At 44.1% G+C, this 17,047-nt stretch overlaps 1 protein-coding gene across 1 annotated transcript in view; it reads right to left on the bottom strand.

The window, feature by feature from the left end:
* SEL1L3 (SEL1L family member 3) overlaps nucleotides 1–17,047 on the bottom strand; it is an 81,810-nt gene that overhangs the window by 46,800 nt on the left and 17,963 nt on the right. The window contains exons 7-9 of the mRNA XM_015595045.2: nucleotides 12,699–12,831; nucleotides 10,764–10,896; nucleotides 9,110–9,250 (exon numbers count right to left, since the gene is read on the bottom strand). Of these exons, the coding sequence (XP_015450531.1) occupies nucleotides 9,110–9,250; nucleotides 10,764–10,896; nucleotides 12,699–12,831 (407 nt within the window). The remainder of the gene's footprint in view (nucleotides 1–9,109; nucleotides 9,251–10,763; nucleotides 10,897–12,698; nucleotides 12,832–17,047) is intronic.

The following is a 17,047-nucleotide window of genomic DNA, read 5'->3' as shown; positions in this document are numbered from 1 at the left end:
ACTCTTTCCACCGGGAGGCTGGAGATCTAATGTTGGTTTTTCCCTTTGCATAGTTGAGAGAATTTACTCTACTCAACCATTCGATGAGATATAAACCTTCAATGAATGCAGTGTGCACTGCGGCACTCAAATGGAGTTGCAAAAGAAATCCTACTTCTACTTATTCATCTATTTACTTTTAAATATGTGCTCATCTCAGATGCCCCTCTGTGCACATTCTGAGCAAATTAACATCAGCATTTTGGGAACGATTCATCCCTGCCTCACCTGCTCTGCCAAACACCTAACTAAGATGATGAGTTTTGCCTGAGTAGCCATGGACACAGGCTTTGTGGGCTCAGAGGAGAGAAGAGACTCCAAACCAAATGAAGCTCCAAAAGAAACACTTGCCCTGCTGACCCCTGGCACAGAACCCCAGAAATCCTTAGCAGGAGTGTGCAGGTAGCTCGGATTGCTGGAGAATAAGGAACAAAAGAGGAACATGTCAAAAGCTCTAATCGTTAGCACACAAAAAAAAACAAACAAAAAAAACAAACCTTTGCAGATTGAAACGTAGGCAGGTTGAAAGGCTTCATGAGTTCTTTACCATATTAAAATGAACTCCCCCCAAATATTACCAATCAGTATTTTCTCGGCAAAAGAACCTAAACAATTTTCTGCACTAGTGAATATAATAAAAAATAAGTCTACAGCAAAACTGCTCATTTTGCACATTCTTTAAAGTTCAAATTCTAACTGTAGCACACCATCAAAGCCATCAAGTCACTGGTGATATTGTAAAACTGGCAATTTTGAAATCAGTTTAATGAAACTGTTAATTTCACCCATCTGGTTTAGCATATGTATTTTTTCTAGTTGATCTGTAACTAAAAAACATGCCTTGTTTATGGAGATTAATGGTGTCATGAAAAACAAATAGAAAAAGGAGACACTTTTCGATTTTCTTCCTTCCTGCACCAGAAGCCAAGGAAACAAAGGGAATCAGCACTGTTCATTAACCTTATTATTTTCCAGGTAGCACAGCATTGTTAATTTTCCCCTTCCTTCCTTCCTTCCTTCCTTCCTTCCTTCCTTCCTTCCTCCTTCCTTCCTTCCTTCCTTCCTTCCTTCCTTCCTTCCTTCCTTCCTTCCTCCTTTCCTTTCTTCCCTCCTGTTCATCTATTCACTTATTTATTATGTTATTTGAAAGTTTATTGAGCATCAAAATTATGCCACTCCCTCCCTCCTTCCTTCCTTCCTTCCTTCCTTCCTTCCTTCCTTTTTTTTTTACGGCCATGCCGTAAGGTCGCCATTTGTGCGTCCGTCGTCAAAGAGGCAAAAAGAAAATGAGAAGGTGGCCTCTTCCTGAAGAACCTGGAGTCAGCATCTGATTGAGAATTCAGGAGAAAGACCAACTCACTTCTCCTGAGAGCCACTGGGATATCCATAGGAAAGTCATTTCTAGTTTCAAGCTTTCAAAAAGTGTAATCCATCCAAAGTAGAAGTTTGAAAGTGAAAAACCATAAAAGTGAAAGGAGAAAATGTCATTTAAGCAGACAAAGATCTTCACCAAGTTTTCTAGTTGAAAAAAACACTGCATTCCTCATTTACGTCTGATCGAGTGAGCTGCACTGGGTTCCCGACACCTAAGTCGCTAATTTCTACCTTGGAAGTTAACGCTGTGTAATTTTCTGTGCAAATTTTCAGGTTTTATAGATGTAATCTCTCTCCTTCCTCCCTCTGCCCTTCTGCCCGCTGGCCCTTTCAGGACTGTTATCAGGGATTCTCTGGGCAGAAGGAGTACAGCCCTTTCTATGTGCTCTCGTGTATTTCGTAAACCAGAATGAATGCTTTCTTCAATAAGATAAAAATAAAGATGACGGCTCTGCAATGAACAATAGTGAAAACCAGCTCTTAAAGGACACGGTATCCTGGCATTATGAAGGAACATCATTGTATTTCTACAATTTCTATGCTCTGCATTTTAGAGTCTCCAAATAAACACTGCAATTGTAGGCAAAAATAAGAAGAGGTGAAAACAAATTAGAGTGACGTTAGTGCAGCCAGCCCCGTGGGCACATTGTGCGGAGGCACCGCTTCCCCTGCACTCAGCACTGCAGAGCCTGGGTCAGGAGTCTGCTCGTTGCCCTGAAGGAACAATACAGATGGTGTCAGCCCTGGGGGGTGAGCCGGGCTTGGACCTGGCCTCCTCCTGAGAACCATTTGCTGGCAGACCTCAGATTTCCTGTAGCCACAGTCACCAACTCCAGTGAGCTGAAGTGCCCAGTTCAGGATGAAAGGAAGGAAGGGAGCAAGCAGTTCTGGCCCCAGAGCAGATGTCCAGCGGGACGTGCTGGCCAGCTCACCTGTCTCTCTCACCTGTCTCTCCCTGCCTCAGGTCCCACCTGCCCCTGAGTGCATCCTTCCTCGCTCCTTCTATAACCAGCTCCTGGGCCACAGCCCCGCTTGCCGTTGTCATTCCTGCAGTCTCTTTCCACGCCAGTCCTCACCGCCTCTTTTCCCTGAATGCCAGTGCCCCAGGCAAAGAGTTTTTGAGTTCAAAGAGTTCCATTCTGACAAGGAGAAGTAACAGGAGAACACAAGAAATAGCCAGCACACCTCTTAAAGCGTGAAAAGGCGCGCACACTAAAATACTGCGATCGAGCAGGAGAAAAAGCCGAAAATGCTAATCGGGTGATTTCCATGCCCTGGCAGGAGCCATTTTCCTACAGAATTAGAGATTCTCCAGGACACAACAGAGAGGATGACCAATCAGAATGGTCAGGAAGACTCAAGCACCGGGTCTAGTTTGGATGCCACCCAGAGCCTGGACAGTGGTGAATTTTAGGACAGAGTAGCACAGAATAATTCCCATGCGAAGCAAGGAAATCAGGATACGGTGCAGCGGCCCTGGAATGCCAGGAGGCAGGAAGGGTGTTCTGCCACCTCTATATGCACCGCATGTAGCTGGGTACCCCGAGGAGCGCTGCCATCTTTAATTCAAAGGCATGCCAACTCTGGGAGGCAAGGAACAAGTCCTGTGATACTTCAGAGTGGGAACCACCAGAGGGGACAGCTGCATTTTACACCAGGTTAGCATATCAGCTGTCAACATCTAAGAAACCTCCTTCCTCCACATCCTCTGGCACTTGGCAGAGTTTGGTGTGTGGGCTGGTCTACGCTTTTCACTATGGTTGCCCCAGGGCCCAGCATGGTGTTTGGAGGTACTCAACACATGGGTGCTGGATTGGGTTCGCGTGTACCTAAGGGGTTTTACATCTGGCCATCTGTATACCTCAGCAACTAGATTACAGATACATGAAAGAGAAAACAGCGAGGGCCACATTTCGAGAGTTCTTTTTTAATGGGTGTGCACAGATTAAGAAGAATTCTGGTCTCCTTGCAGACCTGGGAAACAGAACTATGTTCATAGGGGTGTTTTCAGAGCCAGAACAGCAGTTACTGAGAGGGAATAGGCAAAGGGAGTGTGTGAGAAAACAAATAAGCCCACAGAACTCTCTTAGTCTGGAGTGGCGTCATGGCTTGGTTAGTGCAGACCTTGAACTTCTGTCTCTCAGAAGCCAAACTCCTCACTCCTTCAGTGGCTCACTGACCCAACACAGACTTTTTTAGAACTTACAAGGAGATCACTTACTCATTTAGAATACATTTGATTACTCAACAAATACTTATCAAGGCTCTTCAAAGAAAACCTAGTTCTTGTTCTTGTCTTTGAAGACATCTAACTTGCATGTCAAACAGGCAAATCAACAACCATAATGCAGTAAGGCAGGGGCGGTAAAGGGGAAAGCCACGAAATGGCAAAGGCAGCATGGGAGATGGAGCTATCTGAATGGGGAGACAGGAAAGATGACGTGAGACAGCAGTATCTGAGTTGGGGCTTGAAGGCTGTTTGCAGGGCAGGTGAGCTGAGAAGCGTAGGTGGGTGAGGTATGGTCTCTGAGGGAAATGGTGCAGAAACGTGCTCTGTAAGGTCATATGGAAGAAGGACCGATAACTAAGCAGCTAATGGATGCCCAGCACTATTCACAGGCACTGCGGATAACCGGAAGTGTAAGTGGGATACTTACAGGGCTGGCGCTACCCTCAACAAGCTTGTAACTGAGCAAGTGGTAGAGACACATACATATGGAATCAGATAGCTGTACCTCAAGCCAGACTGAGAGGAGCTCCATTCAGGCAACCCTATCGCTCATACTCATATGGTACCTTTCCATCCATGAAGCCCTTTCACAGACATTATGTCACTTTATGAGAGCATTACTCTTAATTGCTATTAAACCAAACTTTCCCCACTAAATAAGCTACACACATAAATTATACCTCACACCCATGAGAGTGGCTCCTGTCAAAAACCCAGAAAATACAAGTGTCAGCAAGGATGTGGAGAAACTGGAACCCTTGTGCACTGTCAGTGGGAGTGTAAAACGGTACAGTTGCTATAAGAAACAGTGTGGCGGTTCCTCAAAAAATTTAACATAGAATTACCACGTGATCCAGCAATCCTACCTCTGAGTATACATCCAAAAGAATCGAAAGCCAAACCTCCAAGAGATATTTGCACACCTGTCCACAGCAGCACTATTCACAATAGCCAAGAGGTGGAAGCAACCCAAGTGTCCATCAACTGAAGAATGGATAAACAAAATGCAGGATATACATACGATGGAATATTATTCAGCCTTAAGAAGGAAGGAGATTCCAACACATGCTACAACATGGACAAACACTGAGAACTTTATGCTCAGTAAAATCAGCCAATCACAAAAGGACAAATACTGTGTGATTCCACTTATATGAAGTACCTAGAGTAGTCAAGGTCATAGAGACGGGAAATAGGATAGTGGTTCCCAGGGCCTGGGGGCGTTGGGGCGGGGAATGGATGTTGTTTAATGGGTATGGAGTTTCAGTTTTACAAGATGAGAAACTTCTAGATCTGTTGCATAACAATATGAATGGTCCTTAACACCACTGAAGAGTATACTTAAAAATGGCTACGCTGAGGAATTTTATGTTATATGTATTTTACTACACCAAATATGTGTATTTTTAAATCACAATCCATAATGAGTGAGGATGTAAATACTTGACAATTCTCTTTGCAGTAGGAAAAGACAGCTCATTCTTTTGGGGACAACTGGAAGGTGGGGACCCCTGCTGATCTCACTTGGTGGAATGCAGAGGACACTCCGTTATACTCTTTCTACTCGTCACTGATGATGCCCACGCTTCCAGCTCTCAACCCTCTGAAATATTCTCACAGCTCCTTTGAAGTATGTTGTTGGCTTAGAGTGAGAGCAGATGATCTGCCTAAAATCTCACAGTGTGGGGAAAAAACATTCTCAAGTCTGAAACCTGCACGTGTGGCAGCCTGGAAGCAGAGTCGGCCTTCTATCTGAGGAGATGCTGCCAAGAAAAAAGATGCCTGTCGCAAAGAACCAGAAATCACAGGCCATTGTCTCACACTGTCTTATTTTTTCAAAATGCCAGGGGAAAAGAAATTCCACAAATTAATGTCCTTTGTAGAAACTATGGGAGCTGATAGTTTTCTTTACATTTACCTAAATAACTCTCGTTCTAGCCTGGCTCACAGGGGCATTTAGTCAACACTCATTTAGTGAATGAACCGATGGAAGCTTGTGATATGAGTGACCTAGGACGTTCCTCACACAGTTAAACTCCTTATCTTTGTAACTTCACCTATTCAGTTCCCACAGTGAGAATGCCAAGCATCAAACATCTGATACTTGAGTCTATATTATAGCTTACCTAAGATATGAAAAATGTAAGATGATGAGGATGTTCTAATAAAGTCTACTAGTCAACAGGACTGAACAGCTCATGGCAGCAACAGAAAACATAATGCAACCACAGTTTTCTATTAACGAGAGTTGTCCAAAGCATTCCAAGCCAGTGCTTTGTGACCTCAAAAAACCAGTGACTTCAAAAGCCAGGGACCTCAAAAACCCAAACCTGATCACACCTCTACCCACTGCCTGAAACCTTTCAACATAATTCCTAGTATCCAGAGTCGTCCAAAGCCAGCTAGACACTTAAAGCAAGATGAACTTGGAAGCAAGTTCTGTAAGGAACCAAGAACGGATGTGGAGTCACGCAAGTCTTACTACTGTTCTTTTTATAGATGAGAGGAAAGATATGTTAAAAATGTACACTTACTTTTTTACCCTCAATTTACAAAATCAAAACTTCTGCATTTCTCTTGGCCTTGTTAGAAAATGGGCCCAGTATATAACACCAACCTCTCCAGGGTTAGCGGGAGGATGCTGTGATAGCCCCGAGCAAGGGCAGGGTGCCAGATGGAGATGAATTTTAATGAGGGCTCTATGCCCCACATCTGCAGAAGCTTCCCCAGTCCTTATGGACAGGGCAATGTAACCTAGAAAAATAGGGCTGAAGGCAGAATCGGGGCTTGAGGTCAGCCATGCTCATAGCCTGGTCTCAATGTGACAGTCCACAGCACCACAGCCCAGGGAATCTGAGCGTTTGGGAGCTCGCAATTTGAATTTTTAATTAAATTCCACTTCCAGACCTCTATGGAGAAGAAATAATTCTAAATTCTTATAAACAAAACTTCTGAGCTGTAAAAATAACGTGAAAACATTCTATTGAGAGTATTTACTTAAAAAAGAATTGTGAAAATGATTCATCCCTGTTCCAATCAGCAAAATTATATTTAAATATGATCAGAAATCTCATACAACCAATTTTTATGTGGACATGGCCTTCGCCCATTTGCCTTCACCATTCAACATGGATGTCCAGCTCCTGCTCACTCGTCATGGGCAGGGGGCAGGGGGGCGGTGGCTCCACCATCTCCCAGATGACCAGCAAAAACCCAGGAAGAATCTCAGCTTGGTAATTATAGTCATGATAACTATAGCAATGGTTCTCAACTAGGGGCAATTGGCCTTTTTGGGGACATTTGGCAATGTCTAAGGACATTTCTGGTTGTCACAACTTAAAAAGAGAGTAGTGGGGGTGGGGGGGGTAGTGCTACTGGTAACTAGTGGGTAGAGGCCAGAAATGCAGCTAAACATCTTACAACACAAGGGACAGATCCCTCACAAAGAAGCATCTAGTCCAATACCATGTCAATGGTGTCAGGGTTGAAAAATGCTGCTTACAAAGAGTTTATTGTACTGATACTGTTCTAAGTATTTTATATATATTAATTCATTTAACCCAACACTATATATTAATTCATTTAACCCAATGGTACCAGGAGAGAGGTACCATTATTGTCCCCATTTTGCAGATGAGGAAACTGAGGCTCAGAGAAATAAAGCACCTTGTCCAAGATCACACAGCTAGTAAGTGCTAAGTTAAAATTGGAACTAGGTCACCTGGGTCCAGAGGCTATTCTGTCATATGACTCTATGTGGCCTCCCTCGCCTGACTCTGAGGGAACTCTTCAGAGCCAACCTGTTTGCATCCTTCAGCTCCATCTGCATCACTCTGTCCCACATCTTCTCCTTCCGGGTTATGACAATGGACTCCCTGCTTCCAGATCCCTCTAGTTCACTTCCCCCAATCTCCCACTGCTGCCAGAGTAACCTCAAAAACCCAAATCTGATCGCATCTCTACCTACTGCTTGAAACCCTTCAACAGTTCCTTGTCACCTACCTACCAGGTAAAGCCCAAACTCTTCAGGATGGTGTCTGAGCTCTGGTTGGAATCATCATCTGCCTCCCAAACCCCTTGCACATCATTAATAAGGCTGTGCTGCTCCCACTTCTCTGCAGCGACTCTGCCTGTAATTCCCACCCCACCTCGTTTATCTGGCAAACATATACTGACCCTTCAAGAGTCAGTCCCAGTGGCACCTTCTCCAGGAAGCCTTCTCTGAACACTCCAGGTAGAAATGACCACTCCTTTCTTTTAGCATTTACTTCGACAGCCTTTATTCAAATGCGTTACCATTTTTCTTCACTTTCAAGTCTGTCCCTCAAGGTCAGGGACCTTGCGTTATTTTACTTATCTCTGAAGTCTAGCCAAGTAACTGAATAGTCACTCGGCAAGTATCAAATGAAAAAAAAATCCCAAAAGGCTTGAATCCTTTCAGGACAGGAGAAGTGGTCACTATCTGCAAAGGAAACCCGTCCCATTGAACACCGTCATTCTTAGGGGTGTCTTACATGAAGCAGAAGTCAGTTTCCGCAATGCCTTGATCCCAGGATCTAGCTAACTACCACGAGTTGGCTCTGACCACTAAAACAGCTGTCATCATCCCCTACTTAGTGTCCTTTTCCCCAGGATGAACAGACATGGCTTCAGGAGCCCTCGTGACCCTGCATGGTGTGCTTAATTACCGAGCAAACCCAAATCGCGACAGGCCTAAGGAGAAGCCGGCCACATTTTGGAAGTATACACTGATTCCTGAGATGCTGCCTAAAGCGCACTTTAAATCAGGGGTCTCACGTTCAAGTGCCTACGGGCCCAGGCAGGTAAGACCCATGAATGAGGGAGGCAAGAGGTGCTGTGATACAGAGAGAAGAGGCTGTGGATGGACCGAGCGTGTCTGAGCCAACCACTCACCTCCAGGATCGCCACCGTGTAGGAATGGAGGCCCAGCATTGCCAGGTCTTTGTGTGTTTTTGAGATAAGCTAGAAATTTGCATTTTTTACATGGTTGATCGCCACCGTGTAGGAATGGAGGCCCAGCATTGCCAGGTCTTTGTGGGTTTTTGAGATAAGCTAGAAATTTGCATTTTTTACACGGTTTTTTTTTTTTTTTTTTTTTTAATACTGGTAACTATTTTTTTTTTTTTTAATTGACAACAACGTGTGTGTCCAACCAACCTCATTTGGGGGCCAGCTCTGGCTGTAAGCTGTCCTCTTGTGGCCTTGGCTTTAAATAAAGAATTGCTCAAGCGATTCCTAAATGTATGTTTTTGTATTTAGTGGTGGAAATGTGCACAGATATACTGAGAGTTGTGGACAGGGCAGAATTTAAATGTGAAGTTAAGCTGAAACGCTGGGGTTAAAAATAAGTTGAAGGCATAAATCACCAAAGAGGACGAGCGAAACTGTGGGAAAACAGGGAGCCTTCCCAACCAGCGTCCGAAGGCGAGGAAAACACATAGTTACCCATCGACAGAACCGTCTCCAGCAAGGCCTGGAACAAGCTGGGGTGCTGGGCTCTCAGCTCTTTCTCCCAGGGGAAGGCTCTGCATGTCGAAGGGCTCCCGTACCTGCACTTCAGGTCCAGGTAGGAATTCCCCAGGTCACCTGCAGGAAAGGGAAGCACAAGATACCACTCCCCTTAGGAGAGGGTAAGTCTTGCCTCTCTAAATCCTCCTCCCTAGTGGAACCAGAAATAAGAGGCCAGACTTCATGTTACTGGCTACGGGTTGGGATCTGAAATTGGTGTGATGCCTTTGCCCGGAGGTCACAAATTCAAAGCCAAGTCCGAGGGAAATGTGCCCAAGTTGCTGATGGCTGTTGAATAATTCTACAGAATGAGCAGCTGGCCTCAGACTGGTCCCCAAGAGGCCAATATCTAGGCCATTTTGTTGGCAGTGTGAGCTGAGAAGCAAAGACCAAGGACCCCCAGGGAGGCGAGGCGGGAGATGTTAGGAAAATCTTCTCAACGCCCCCGAACAGATCAGCATGCAAGGCTGGCCTTCCAACTCCGACCGTCTCTCCTAAAATTCGATCAGTTATCAAAATCAGTTTCTTTCCTATTTGGGACATTACTATTCCTATATATCTTCCCCCTGTTCTGACAGCATTGTATTTTCTAGATGATTCAGAGGCGAGAACAGCATCTGGGGACCAGTATAGCCTATTCTTAAATTGGATTACAAAAAGTGTGCCTTTCCACATTTACCTGTCACCATCTCTAATCACTCCCTGGGACTGTTTTATACAAACCCCACTGGACCAGAGTATGTTCAAGAAACATCGATTTCTTCATGGCCTGGAATGGGAAGTCTAGCTCTGGAGATGGGGAGATATGTGGGCAGGACTGAAATACTCAATTTGCTTTTGCTAATGGTAATGGCCCCACAGGAACTTCTCTTCCAGAAGGAATATATGTGACTAAGTCTAGTGCTACCACATCAGGCAAGAAGATCTACAGCACAGAGAATCTGATAAGTGCCAGATCCAAGCTGGTACATTGGAAGACAAGACAGGACCAAGTTTTATAACCGTTAAACACCTCATATGAGTGAAAGGGTGTGTCCATGCAAATATAGCAGGCATGAAAGCAATCTATTTGAAATTATTCGTTCCCTCTGTTGCAAATTACCAATGTCTTCCAGAATGAGTCAATTTCAAGGATTAAAAAAATAAAACCGAGCCCCAAACAACAAAGTCATTGTTCAACATTTCTGAAAGCTAATATTCAGTTATTAATGATCTAAGACAAAAGTACTCCGGTGGGGAAACATTTCTAATGATTAATTTATTTTCCAATTCATTTTTATTTTCTTAGACTGGCCTAAGATCCCATTATGAATGGGAATAATGAAATGCGAGGCTCAAAATACTCTCATTTGTATTCTTAAACTAAATCACATATGGTTAAAGCTATGAGGAAGGTTGGGCTGTTGTTGGCTGTTGGTCTTGAAATTTAGTGGAATGTATCCTTTTACTTGCACCTATCTGTGGAGGTCATACCTGTCCCCCTGGGTCAAAGTCATATACGTTCCATTTTAACCTTCCATTAGAAGGAAGCCAAATGTGTTGACACAGATGCACAAAATTAAAGATTGCCCTCCGGAAGCTCAATACTCACATGCTTCCTGGCTCCCGCCCCCTTGCTGTACTGTGGACGCGTACACAGACACTATTTCTTGAACCTCTGCACACCTTTCGTAATATAACTTGATTTGTTCAGCAAGTTGCTTCTGAAGGAGGGGATTAAAAATCTACAAGAAGAAAATCGAATGAACAATTGTCATCAAACACGCATTGATACCCAAGAGGCTGATTCCCCTCTCCCCGCTGACATCGTCAGGTGGTCTTTGTTCACAGACGATCCACTCTGGATTTGCAAAGGGAGGGTGTAATGCAAGGACATGCTGGCTCTAGCCACTTCCCTCTGTCTTCTTTTGGTGGCATCTTTTCCTCTACGGGGCTTCCTGAAAGTCAGGATTTCCCAGAGACGAGCCTCCACCCTCTTCTTGCCCCCCACTGCATGCTGTCCCCAGAATAGCATATTCATCTCCCCTTCAGTTCCCCAAGGATGCCAAGTCCACCCGTGCTGTGCCAGCTGACTGGGAGCCCTTCTTCCAATTTCTTCTGCTTGGGAGGCTCCTACTCAACCTCCAAGGGCCAGATTCAAGGTCATCGCTTCAGAGTGGCTCCACCCCACCCTCACCTGGTTGCCGATGCCAATGTTCCCACCTCAGTGTTCCCCGACACTGTGTTCACACCTGAATTAATACATGCACCAAATTCTTTTGTGACTTATCTTTTTAGGACCCAAACAGGAAGTTCCTCAAGGACAGAGGCCTTATCTCAACTCAGTGTTTTCAAAATGCAGGTTGTGACCCCTTAGAGGGTCATGAAATTATTTCAGTGGGTTGTAACCAGCAGGGATTTTTTTTTAATAAAGTGGAACCCAAAATATCAGAGTGCAATGAACATAGCAAGAGTATGTATTCAGAAAAATCTTTTTCCATTTTGTATTATATAGATGTATGTGTATGTGTCTATATGGGCATACATATGTACTGTTCATTGTATTAAATAGATGTCTTATTATGGATCATCTTCAAAAAACAGTTTGAAACCTACCATCTTAATTTATCTTGGACACCTGCCTCGGAACCTAGCATAGAGCCTGGCACATATTAGGTGCTCAATAAGCATTTGCTGCACAAATGAATAAATAAATTTCATTTTTTCCCTTCTTCATAGAGGGCTCTCAATGGAAGTTCTAAGATGCACCCATGGGTGGTAGGGCTCCCCATTTTTCCTAACCGATTTTGCCTAGTGACTCCTACTTTTCTCAGAACAAACCCCACAGGGTCACGAGAATGAAAGAAGGCTCCTTGTCCAGGGATTGGGTGATCTCCTCACCCAGGCAGAAAACACAACCGCTGCAAAAGCCCCCTTGTGGGGGCCCCTTGGGTCCCTACAGCAGCCCTGCTGGCCCTGGCCTGGAGGGCGGGACGGTTCCACCTGCAGGTGGGTTTTGGATGCGAGCATCCAACGGCAGATGCCGTTCTGAATACAAAGCCCTCAGTGCCAAACCCCCAAGTGTGAGCCGAAAGCCCAAGCTTCTGAAGAGAGCAGTGAACGGAACCAAGATTTTCATTTGCTACGGTGTCTCCTCTCCTGCTACTTTAAATAATAGCATGTAGAAGAAGCTTTACCAAATAACAAAGACGCTCTCCTTTCATTAGCTTAATCACTGGATAGGCAACAGCCTGATAAAAATCTACTCTCTATAATTAAACCTGAAAGTCAGGATTTCCCAGTAGTTATTAAAACAGAGGAAGTAAATGGTTTCCATTTTATGAGTACTAAATGAACCAAATGTTAACAGAAATCTATTATCATGTTAGCTGGGGGAAAAGATTCAATATTAATAATGTTTGATGACAGAGCCGATGAGAGATTCGTCTCGGATAAATCTTTTGTTTACAGCGGGTTCCAGGTTCCTGAGCAGCATACCCATCACCCGTGAGCACTAGCACACTTGTCCTTGATCTCCTGGGCTCACCTGTGCAGGGTGCAGAGTACGGAGGCGATAGTACTTCAGGGGTCCAAAGAACCCTTCGATGCCGGCCACGTACCTGCTCCCTCCAATAATGAAGTACCCAGCAGTGTCATTATAATGGAAATCTTCCCGGAAGCTGCAGAAAAACACAAAGGCTCTGAATTTGAATCAGATTTTAAAGAGACTCTTTCACTGACCCTCACTGACTTACCTTACATTTCCACAAGCCCTTCTCTCTGAGACCGTTGTGGGGTCTGGAAGACTTGGGCTAGGATGCCAGCTCTGTTATTTACCAGCCGTGTGACCCTGGACTTGTCCCTTAACTTCTTTGAGACTGAGTTTTCTCATTAGTAAATTATAGGATTGTTCAAAGAATTAAGTAAAATATAAAGACATAACACATCTAGCCGGGTATCTGGCTCACCATAAATACTCACAAAGTACTGGCTACTGAGATTGGTGAAATTGTTTGGAATCATTACAATTATGTGGAATTGCTGGTTATAATTGGAAATATTATGCCCTAAAAGGAATAAAAACTTGTCGAATGGATCGAAAGTGGTTGTGGAAGAAAACTGAAAACACGTCCTATTTGATAAGAACTGAGATAAATTTAGAGTTAAGAGGAGATGGCCACGGCAAGGTCAAAGGTCTTGACCAAAAACAACAGGTCAGCACAGGTGACACGCTGTAAGTCTACTTTGTCCTGAAAGACTTAAAGGATCAGGAAAGAAAATGGAAGGAGAACTGGGTTGGCACAAATAAAATGCCCAAAGTTATTTCCTGAAGCTTTGATAATATTCACCAAACACTGGAAAACTCCAGGTGTCTGTCATTGAAGACTGGCCCACACGCACCTACTGGGTCCTGGGTGTAAGCTTTTCTACTATACAGCTTAAAAAAGGGACAAGGAGCTCTGTGACTGACCTGGAGAGGTCTCCAGAATACATTGTTAAGTGAAGAAAATAAAAGTGCAGAACAAGAACATTCCTTTTATTTAAGAAAGAGGAGGATGGATGGGGGGGGGGTGGTATTTGCATAAAAACTCTGTAAGTATATACAAGAAACTAATAAAATTACTTCCCTGTGGTGCAGGGGGGGGGGTGGGGCACGTAGGGGATGGAGTGGATGGGGGCAGAGCTAGAAGCAAGACATCTAACTGTATACCTTTTCATATAGTTTTGAGTTTTTAAACCCTGTGCATGCATTCCCTATTTAAAAATTAAAATAGGGATGGGTGAACAAGGTGTGAACAGAGCATATGTGAACAGCAAGGGGGGTCAAGACAGGCATCAAGTGAGAAGCCAGGCAAAGAGGAAAGAGCCAGGGAGTGCAGAGGGCAGATGGAAGCAGAAGGAAAGAACACAAAATGTCGGGCAGGCCGCCAGGAGCCCAGAGAGCCACGCGGGCGGTGGGCCAGGGTGACACACACGGGGCCAGAGCAAGCTACCCGTGGTCGGATCAGAGAATCCAGGCAACTCGGGGTCATCACAGGACAGGGGATGGACTGACTATTAGCAAGGACGCTGATCCTCAGCAGGTACACCTGGCTGGATAGAAAGACAAGAGTGAAGAACCAGGCACTTGCGGACAGCATCAACCAAGAGCAGCCAGAGGAAATTCCGAGAAATGAGCTACATACGAAGGCAACTCAAATGGAAGAAAGTGCTTTCTCTTCTGATACTCCTCTTTGCAGAACCTCAAGCTTAAAGGGCCGTGAGAAGGTGATAGTCTCCTCCTTTTTTTCAGGTGGGATCATAAAATATTACCTCTGAGAGCTATGAATTGATTCTGTTTTTCGAGACCTTGGGTAAAACCTCTTTTAACAGAACTCTCCCTAACCCACCCACCAGCTCCCCTGATGCCCGATCCCTACAGCATGCTGGATGTCTGCTTACCGGAAACTTAGTCTTCTCATTTTATAAATGGAGAAGATAATAGTAGCTACCTACAGAATTGTTGTGAGCATTACATGAACTGTTATTTAAGCAATGCATTTGGAACAGTGCCTGCCACACAGGAGACACCACACTGTTCCCTAGGTTATCATCGTCAACCTAGTCCACTGATGGACTTTTGCTACCATCTCGAGTTACATGCTTAGAAAGAATAAGATGCATGTGTTCCCAAACCTGTTAATGCCAGTTTGTATGGTCATTGTAATTACACAATTTAATTAAATATGTTACCCAATAAAATATGAGTGGGGCAGAAAGAGTTATTCATTCTATAAAAATTAAGTTGGATACTTTGGGTAGGCCCAATAAAGAATGGCTACTAAAACTAAATTGTGGAATTAGGACAACTGTAAAAGGTTGGAAAAAGAAGTTGAAGAAATCTAGATGGAGTTTGGGCTCTGACAGTTTCACAAGTGTTTTTGTTTTCTTTTCATTGAAAGAAACAGATACTGGATGCTGTTTATGCAAGAAGATCACAGGGAATTCCAATCAGTAGACCCCTACTCAAAGGAAAAGCCCTATCTAGAAAGACTGGCAAATGAATGCACATTTTTATTTTTTCATCAAAATCAAATGTTTAAGGTAACTTTTTTTTTTTAATGGATCTTTGCTTTAACCGAAGTTTTCAACTGATCAATAAATTACTTGATCCCTATAGTACTGGCTTTTTAAAAAAATCATTATTATAAAACTAAAACAGGAGATCTCTCTAGCCTGGTCTCCAACATTTTTCTCCTCTAAAATTCTCAGTGGCTGCACAAAAATTGCAAGAGATCCTTGTACTGGGCACTGTTTGACGGCCATCGGTTTCGCTGACATAAAAGCTGAGCTAGACTCTTCTATAGCCCAGGCCCATTCCTTTCAAAAACCTCAGACATGCTGGCACACTATCTTTACTCTTATCTGGACATAGAAGAGTGCCCTGGTTTATTACTGTGGAGCACCAGCCGCTTGAAAGATGATCGCTGTTGCCCTCACTCGGAATTGGGAAATAGCTCCAGCTCGAGGGGAGAGGGGAGGTTAGAGCCTCAAATCAGCTGCCCCTCTCATTCCTTCACATAATTCTCACCTTCCCTGTCACTTCCTCAGGACCTGCTCTAAATTCCGATCCCCTTGTCATTCTCTCAAGCCACCTTATTGTTCCTTTTCTTCTCAGCATTCACCACAATTTGCAATTTTAAATTTATTTATGAATTCGTTTGTTTACGATTTGTCTGCCCCACCAGATTTTCTAGCTCCATGAAGGAAGGGACTGGCTGTATTTATTCTCAGAGTCCAGCACTGTGGCTGGCATGTGGTGGATGTGTTGGATGAATGAATATATACTGATGGATGAAAAGGTGGATGAATAGATGGACGACGGATGGATGGATGGATGAATTCAGCACTATACAGGTCTGCAGTTGTTACCTGTCACCAAACGGTACTGAGAGCCTTTCATTCGTGCATAGCACTTAATTATTGATCTTCTTACACCAACTTTGTGGGAGAGCAGCTATCATTACGTGTGCATTACAGAAGCAAAAAGGAACACCTATAAACATCGGAAATATTTAGTTCACTGGCTTGGCCCTCTCTGAAAGTGGAATTCCTGATATCTAACCACAGGGACCCCCGTGGGCCTGGTGTTAACCCTTTAGTTGTTCTATTGGTGCGGGAGGTTCCAGGGGTACGGGAAGGGCAGCCGAGGTCTGAGCACTGCCGGTGTTACCGGCTAAAGAATCATTTCAGTGCTTTACCTGGGATGCTGAATTGGTATGTACCTGGAAGTGAGTCCTCATCTCTGGAACCTTATATGACCATACTGATTTTATCTTTTCTTAACATTTTAATATTTTGTTCATCACGGAGTCTTTACACTAATTTTTAATTTTAAAAATGTTGTATTAAATGTGATTACTGTTCTGGGTTGAATTGTGTCCCCCCTCAAAATGTACATCTTGAAGTCTGACCCCCGGGTACCTCTGAATGCAACCTCATTTGGAAACATGGTTATTGCGTTGGCGGTTGATTAAGATGAAGCCACACTGGAGCAGGGAGGCCCTTAATCCAATATGACTGGTGTCCTTACAATCAGGGGAAATTTGGACACAGACACACACAGGGAGAATGCAATGTGGAGATTGGAGTTAGGCTGCCACAAGCCAAGACATCAGAAGCTGGAGGCTTAGCAAAGACCCTCCCCTAGAGCCTTCCGAGGGAGTATGGCTCTGCCAACACAACCTCAGACCCTTAGGCTCTAGAATTATGAGACAATACATTTCTGTTGCTTAAGCTACTCAGTTTGTGGTACTTTGCTCCAGCAGCCCAAACAAACTGATACAATTACCGAGGTTTGTGTTTGTTTTTGTTTTTGTTCTGCCTCCCTCATTTCCTCCTGGTCCAGCCTTGAAT

This window comes from Pteropus alecto, unplaced genomic scaffold (genome assembly GCF_000325575.1).
Source record: "Pteropus alecto unplaced genomic scaffold, ASM32557v1 scaffold5, whole genome shotgun sequence".
Classification (NCBI taxonomy): domain Eukaryota; kingdom Metazoa; phylum Chordata; class Mammalia; order Chiroptera; family Pteropodidae; genus Pteropus; species Pteropus alecto.
Note: the sequence above shows the minus strand (reverse complement) of the source record. Positions and strands in the feature narration are given on the sequence as shown.